This window comes from Wyeomyia smithii, chromosome 3, assembly GCF_029784165.1.
Source record: "Wyeomyia smithii strain HCP4-BCI-WySm-NY-G18 chromosome 3, ASM2978416v1, whole genome shotgun sequence".
Taxonomy (NCBI): domain Eukaryota; kingdom Metazoa; phylum Arthropoda; class Insecta; order Diptera; family Culicidae; genus Wyeomyia; species Wyeomyia smithii.
The window spans coordinates 145,024,992-145,032,296 of record NC_073696.1 but is presented as its reverse complement, the minus strand read 5'-3'; the positions used below and the strand labels follow the sequence as shown (position 1 = coordinate 145,032,296).

The 7,305-nt window shown below is 46.2% G+C and overlaps 3 protein-coding genes across 3 annotated transcripts; all 3 read right to left on the bottom strand.

The window, feature by feature from the left end:
* Positions 1-1,759: 1,759 nt before the first annotated feature.
* Positions 1,760-2,497, bottom strand: LOC129728645 (uncharacterized). Its single transcript, XM_055687096.1, has one exon. It carries the CDS (start codon positions 2,495-2,497, stop codon positions 1,760-1,762), a length of 738 nt encoding a protein of 245 aa, XP_055543071.1.
* Positions 2,498-2,614: 117 nt separating this feature from the next.
* On the bottom strand, positions 2,615-3,544 carry LOC129728644 (uncharacterized). The gene has a single exon (XM_055687095.1). It carries the CDS (start codon positions 3,542-3,544, stop codon positions 2,615-2,617), a length of 930 nt encoding a protein of 309 aa, XP_055543070.1.
* An 851-nt stretch (positions 3,545-4,395) lies between these two features.
* LOC129728643 (uncharacterized) lies at positions 4,396-6,127 on the bottom strand. Its single transcript, XM_055687094.1, has 2 exons — positions 5,217-6,127; positions 4,396-5,062 (listed from the first exon to the last, which is right to left on the bottom strand). Exons 1-2 carry the CDS (start codon positions 6,125-6,127, stop codon positions 4,396-4,398), a joined length of 1,578 nt encoding a protein of 525 aa, XP_055543069.1.
* Between the last annotated feature and the right edge of the window lie 1,178 nt (positions 6,128-7,305).

The window sequence follows — 7,305 nt, the reverse complement described above, 5'->3', positions numbered from 1 at the left end:
ACAGAATAAGGGAGATTTCTGGTTTATCTTGTCACGTCTTGTCCTAGACTCAGAGCAGCGTTATTCTCAAAGTGGAATTATGATTGTCAGCATTTATACCAAACAGACTACAAATACGCAAGAAGATGACAGGTGTGCAATAATTATAATTTCTCTCTTTTTCCCCTTAACCTCTTTATTCTCTAACTTTAAGCTTCAAACTAATTAAATTCTTTATCAAATTATTCTACAAACTCAGTACAATAGAAATTACGTCTAAATCAAATGTTAAGCGAGATGTGCTTTTGACGTCCACGTCCAGTGATACGAAAATTTATGTTCTTATACAAAAAAGTTGTTCCGCCGTTGTTCCGCCAAATACGGACGTTCCAACTGTTTACGTACAGTAGCGACACCTACAATTTGTAAGAGGGTACGCGAAACTAAGAGAATCTGTCAAGTTGTGGGGCAGTTGATTGGAACCGAGCGTTGAAAATTAATTACCTTGATTCTCTTGTAACCTTACTGGAAACACGGTTCGGTGAAGATATTGCACCTGCCTACGCGTTGTCCTTGCTGCATCCCGCTAACGTAATACGCATATGAGTTCAAGCGCAAAATCGAAGCTTTCGTAATTTTTTACGAAGTTGACAATTTTGTTGGAGAGGTGGAAGTTTGGTATCAATATTGCAGCAGCATGAGAGCAGACCGTAAGAACTTGGAAGTGCTAGATCTTAGAGACCTGCTAGTTGAAGCCCGTTCTTACTTTCCTGCGACTGAGAAAGCAAATAAAATTGCACTTTCTTTACCATATTAAACATGCACGATCGAACGCTCGTTCAGTACATTACGTCGAGTGAAAACCTGACTGAGGTCAACAATGGTTGAACAGCGGCACTTGAAATGGTCCGGTGTTAGATTCTGGAGCTGAAAATCTTCACAGGCTCGATTGACGTTGCCGCCGTAGCTGATAATTTTTATATCTGGGTACTTAATAATTATAAGACTCTTATACTTTTTAAACACTATCACCTTATTTTAGGGGTTCCGACCACAGGTAACAAGACAGCTTACCTAAGCTTTAAACTGCCGAAAGTGAACACCAGCAAACGTTGAATCCAAAAAAGGTAAGTCCAAATATAACTCCGGGGAGATAGATAATGGGGGTCTTCAACTAACAATTTAATAAACACTTTTCAGTTTGAGGAATGAAACAGAACTGAACGCTGGAGACCAGCTCCAGGTCGTTTTATTATTGTCACACATTTTTCGACAGTGTTGCCGTTTAGGTGACATTTATCACACGGTGTACACTGAAAAAAAATGTATTTATATATATATATATATATATATATATATATATATATATATATATATATATATATATATATATATATATATATATATATATATATATATATATATATATATATATATATATATATATATATATATATATATATATATATATATATATATATATATATATATATATATATATATATATATATATATATATATATATATATATATATATATATATATATATATATATATATATATATAGTTTCGATGATGCGCCCGAGAGGCCATTGTAGTGGAGGGTAGTTGTCTTGCTTCAACAGCACTAAATGACCCTTGCGGACGTCCACTGCCGGGCGCCTCCACTTGCTGCGCTGGTGGAGCTGGCTCACATAGTCCCGCGACCAACAACGCCAAAGAGCGTTGCATATCCTGCAAACGGGTGATGCGATTGGGGGACTGGTGAAGTAGATCAGGCTCAGGAATGGAGACATGAGGCTCTCTGAGGTTTCACTCCGGCTTCCCAGATGCCTCCGAAATGTGGAGAGCGAGCTGGAATGAACCGGAAGGTGATGCCATTGTCCGCACAGTAGAGACCCCATTCCGTCGACTGGAACTGCCACAGATACTCTTTTCGCAGCTGACGCAGCTCACGATCTGCTCCGACGAAAGCGGTTGCATTATCACAGTGCAACTCAAGAACCCGACCGTGTTTTGCGACGAAGCGTTTGACGGCGTTTATGCACGCGGCGGACGACAGATCAGCGACGACCTCGAGATGCACGGCCTTCACCACCATCCAGACGTACAACGCGACGTACACCTTAACGGACGAGCCTTTCCCAATTAACGGACGAACGAGAAACGGCCCACAGTAATTCATCCCCGAGTACGTAAAAGCTCGAGCTGGTCTGTGGCGAAACGACGGATAAGGTGCCATAATCTGATTTCCTGTTGTAGGATTGCACCGGAAGCAAGTGACGCATCGTCGAAAGACTTTACGAGCCAACTCACGACCCCGGAGTGGCCAGAATCGTTGACGGATGGTAGCGAGCATCAGCGACGGTCCACCGTGAAGTGTCTGAAGATGAACTGACCTGGCGATGAGGACGCTCAGACTATGTTTTGCTGGAAGCTGAATCGGAAAGCGAGTGTCGAACGGTGCGTTCAAGTTTTTCAACCTTCCGTCCATCCGAAATAACCCGAAATCGTCCATGAATATGTTCAGGTTTTGTAGTGCCGATTTCGATGCGACCCTCACTGTGTTCTCGGTCTGCTTTCGACTGTGCAGTTGAACTTCTGTTGGGAATTCCTGGCGCTGGGCAAGGCGAACTCATGATTCCAGCACACAGTCCACTTCTTGAGGCGACAGCGGGGACAACACGCGTTGATCTTTCGGAAGCTTGCAGTTGTTCCGAAACCGAAAGCAGTACGCGACGAAGCGCGTTAGCTTGGCTAACTCCGAGAATGCACTAAAGATGGTTCCGTTGTCTTGTAGTAGATGTAGGGAAATAAGCACACGCATCTCCTCCACCAATTCCGTTTTATTCGGCATCGAAATCGGACACTTTGGCCATTGCTCGACGGGGAATGTGAGATACTCTGGCCCATGCCACCACAGCTTGTCGTAGATGACCTGGCTTGCAAGTAATCCTCGGGAGATATAGTCGGCAGGATTTAGATCGGTTGGTACGTGCATCCACTGCGCATCCTTCGTTAAGCGTTGGATTTCTGCGACCCGATTCGATACGAAGACTTTCCAGGAATTCGATCTGGATTTGATCCAGTGAAGTGCGATAGTAGAGTCGGTCCAAAATGTGACTGGTCCAGTGATGTTGGTGTTAGTTCGTAAGCAGTGGACCAGTTGACTCCCGAGAAGGGCTGCGCGGAGCTCCAAGCGTGGAATTGACTGTCCACGAAGAGGTGCGACGCGAGATTTCGACGTGAGCAGGTGTGAATGAAGCTGGCCATACTCATCCAAAGATACGATGTACACGCAGCATCCGAATCCCTTCTGCGAGGCATCGCAGAAGCAGTGTACTGAGTACTGGCGTCCTGTATCCTTGTTCCACAGGACCCTTCTTGGAACCTGCAGCGGGATGAGCTCCTTAATGTCTGCACGATACTTCTTCCACCATACGGCTGCTTCTTTCGCAAGCTCAGAGTCCCACGACATATGTGCTGCCCAGAGAGATTGGATGAACATTTTAGCACTGACCACCACAGGTCCTAGGAGTCCAAGCGGGTCGAATAGTTGGGACATCTCCGACACGACAATCCGCTTGGTGACGACCTCAAGCTCTGGAAGAGCGGGAACCTTGATTTTGAAGACGTCATGCTGGTGAGGGAACCACACCAACCCCAAAGTTATGACGGCTTGCGAGCGATCGAGCTCCAATTCTGCTGAGGTCTCTCAGAGTTCTTCTGGGACTTGACTGAGGACTGTCTTGCAATTGGATGCCCACTTGCGAAGTACAAAACCACCGGATTTCATCATCTCCCTCAACTACTTGCAAGTTTCGACCATCGTGTCATGGTCATCATGTCCGGTGAGAACGTCGTCTACGTAGGTGCCTTTCCGTATCACTGGCACGGCCAGCGGAAAGCGATGTCCTTCGTCTGTAGCTAATTGATTTAAAAAGCTAGCGGCATGGAATGGCGAACTTGCAAGACCGTAAGTGACGGTTTTAAGTTGATACTTGCGGATTGGTTCTGACGGGTTGATGCGCCAGAGAATTTGCTGGAACTTTCGGTCATCTAGGTGGACACACATGTGGCGAAACATCTTCTCCGCATCGGCGGATATGGCGAATCGTGGTAAACGGAAGTTGATGATGGTAGCAAACAGAGCTAGCTGAACTGTTGGTCCGACGTGGAGGGCATCATTCCACGACATGCACCGTCGAATACCACTCGTATTTTTGTGGTCCTACTCTCTGGACGCTGGATGGCATGGTGGGGAAGAAAAAACTGTGGGCTACGCGACGCGACGGGACTCAACTCCATATGACCCAACCTCTCATACTCCTCCATGAACTCAGAATAGCTTTTACGAAGATGTTCATCAGTGAAGAACCGTTTTTCCATTTACTGGAACCTTCGAACAGTGGCGGGTTATGAATCTCCTAGCATTTCCCCCTTGGCTTCCTTGAGTGGCAGACGAACAACATAGCGGCCCGTTTCGTCACGAGTAACAGTCGATTGAAAGTGTTCTTCGCAGAATTGTTCGTCTGGAGTGAGAGCTTTACCGTCATCGAAATTCTTGATTTCCCAGAAACGTTGAAGCATGGTATCAAGCGTATCTTCTACGCAAAAGTGGCAAGACTGTGTGCCAGTGACTTCTGTGGTCGGCTGCTCTATCTTTCCACAGACGATATAGCCTAGAACCGTTTTCTGCAACGTGGGATAGCCAGCGGCAAGAGAGAGTTGCTGGTTTTCGAGAAGCTCGAAAAATAGACCAGCTTCAATTATCATGTCCACACCTTGGCTTATGTTAAATTGCGGATCAGCCAGTGGAAGATTTCTAGGGATCCGCCAGCGAGAGATGTCAATGTGGTAACTAGGCAGCGAGACGGTAAGTTTCGGCAGTACTAAGCAGTCCGGTTGGGTCATGAAATTTTCGAAACGAGAGGCGAGCGAGACGGTTACAGCATAGCGAACGTTAACTATCGATTGTCCGATCCCACTGACTGGCGAATTCAGTTTCGTTCGTGTCAAACGAAGCTTTTGGCATAGCGCTTCGGAGATGATACTTGGCTGTGAACCGCTACCCAGGAAGACTCTGACGAGGACGTATTTGTTATCATTATCTTTCACTTTGACCACTGCTGTTGACAGAATGACTGTTGACTGCCGAAGTTGAGTCACTATTTCTGCGCTTTGACAGGCAGCGTGAGGAGGAACGACATCGACCGATGGATGTGGGAAAGAATTACCGCGCGACGACTGCGATCGATCGAACCGACGAATTGATAGATGGTGAGGCAGCCGCGAGCTCCTGCGACGAAGAGCCTCCGAGGAGGTTTGGAACGAAATGCGACATTTGGCACGACTGTGAAGTGGATGCTGCAGCGGGTTGGTACACTGTGGGCTGCTTGACTGTTGCCACTGGTAGTGAACCGGAAGCCGACGAGAGAGGTGGCAGGTGTAACAATGAGTGGTGCTTCTTAGAGCAGCTTTTGCAGGAACCTCTGGAGCAGTTTTTCGCTTGATGTGTTCCCTTGAGACAGTTAATGCACAGCCCGTGCTTCTTCACGACTTCGAACCGTTGTTGTGGAGAGAGTGAACGGAACTGGTCACACTGGAACAGGAAGTGAGCGTGCTTACAGCTGACGCACTGGGTAACGTTGTCGGAAGCGACATGGGCAACAACTGATCGGGGTTTGGGATGCTTGATCTCGAACTGGGTGTTTGCCGATTGGGAGAGCTTTAAAGTTTGTACGATTCGCGATCTTCTGTGGATAAACTCGAGTAATTCTCGGTAATTCGGGTATTCATCGCCTGCGGAAATAAGTGTCTCCCACTCACGGAGTGTAACGCTATCAAGACATTGACTCAATCGCTCTACTAGAAAGACGTTCCAGTGGTTTTCAGAATCTTCGAGTTTATCCAACAGCTGTACATGACGATCGAATTCGTCGGCGAGATCTGCAAGTCCCTGTGCAGACTCTTTTTTCAGCGAAGGAATTGTAAGTAGGGCAGAAACATGCCGTTTTACCAGCAGGTTCGTGTTTTCAAAACATTCCTTCAACAAATTCCATGCAACAAGGTAATTGTTGGCGGAAATCTTGAGCGAGGAAATAACACGAGCCGCTTCGCCAGAAAGCGCTACTCGCAAGTAATGCATTTTCTGCACTGCCGTAAAATGCACACTCGAGTAAATAAGCGAGATGTATAGATCGCGAAAAGAAACCCAATCATCGAGATTCCCAGAAAACTCCTTCAATTTTAATACCGGCAGACGCACGCTCGACGAGATGGGAACAACGAACGAGAGCGGTTGTGCCGGAGCGGGGGGTGGTACGGGTTGTACAGGGATTTTACTTTGCAATGACGCTTTAAGTTCATAATAGATTGCTTGAAAGTCTTGCCTCTCTTCAGCGAAATCTTCTTCATTATCCTCAAGAACCTCAATTTCATCTTGAGTCTCCTCAAATTCTCGCCATAGAGCATCAAGACGTTGAATGCGAATGGCAACTTGGGCAAGTTTAGTGGGATCGAATTCGTCGTCAAAAGTTTTTATTAATTTTGCAGAACCAAAAATGTTGGTCCGCCGACGGTATAAAATTTTCAACTTTGTTTGTTTAGACGTGTGACGTCACACCCCGCGCAGAAAATACCTTATTTTCCGTCACGCAGAGTTTTGTCATACGGTGCATTTTTAGCTTAGTCCGAAAGACAGTAAGCCTTCTGTTGAATGAAATGAAAACAGGTAGAGTGTAAAAGCGGGACACGGCCGTCTGCCGTTGTCCTCCAAAACAAGACCATTTGTAAAGAAAACCGGAAAATCTTGAAGAAAGACCGCGAACGGTTCTGCTATGCAAGCGATGGCGAAAGCACTTTGTCTTCCGCGATGAATAGTCACTAAAGCTACCGAGGCATTGAATAAACAAAAAGAACTCGACAAACGGTAGCGTCGCTCAGCGTCGCCCATGCTCACGCGCGGGTTCTTAGCGCTCACGCTAGCGCACGTGTTTGAAAACACATGTTATGGCGCTCTCAATCAGAATGCCCAAAATGTACTAAAAGGTAAGCACAAGAAAGAGACAGGCCAAGAAATGCCATAGGCTAGTATAGAACAGCTAGGTATGTGGTAACCGGATCGAAGGGGAAAAGCCTTTCGCTCTGAGTTACCTGTAGGGTACTATTTAAGCTTTTGTGTGAATTAAGTAAGTTTAATCTACCGCTCAAGTCTCGAGTTGTAATTCCGTGCCGACGGCACGTACAGGGTTTTCTGGAGAAAGTCCTGGTAGGTTATACCCAGGATATAGGTATACCTACACAGACGCTTTTTGCTTTTTGGGC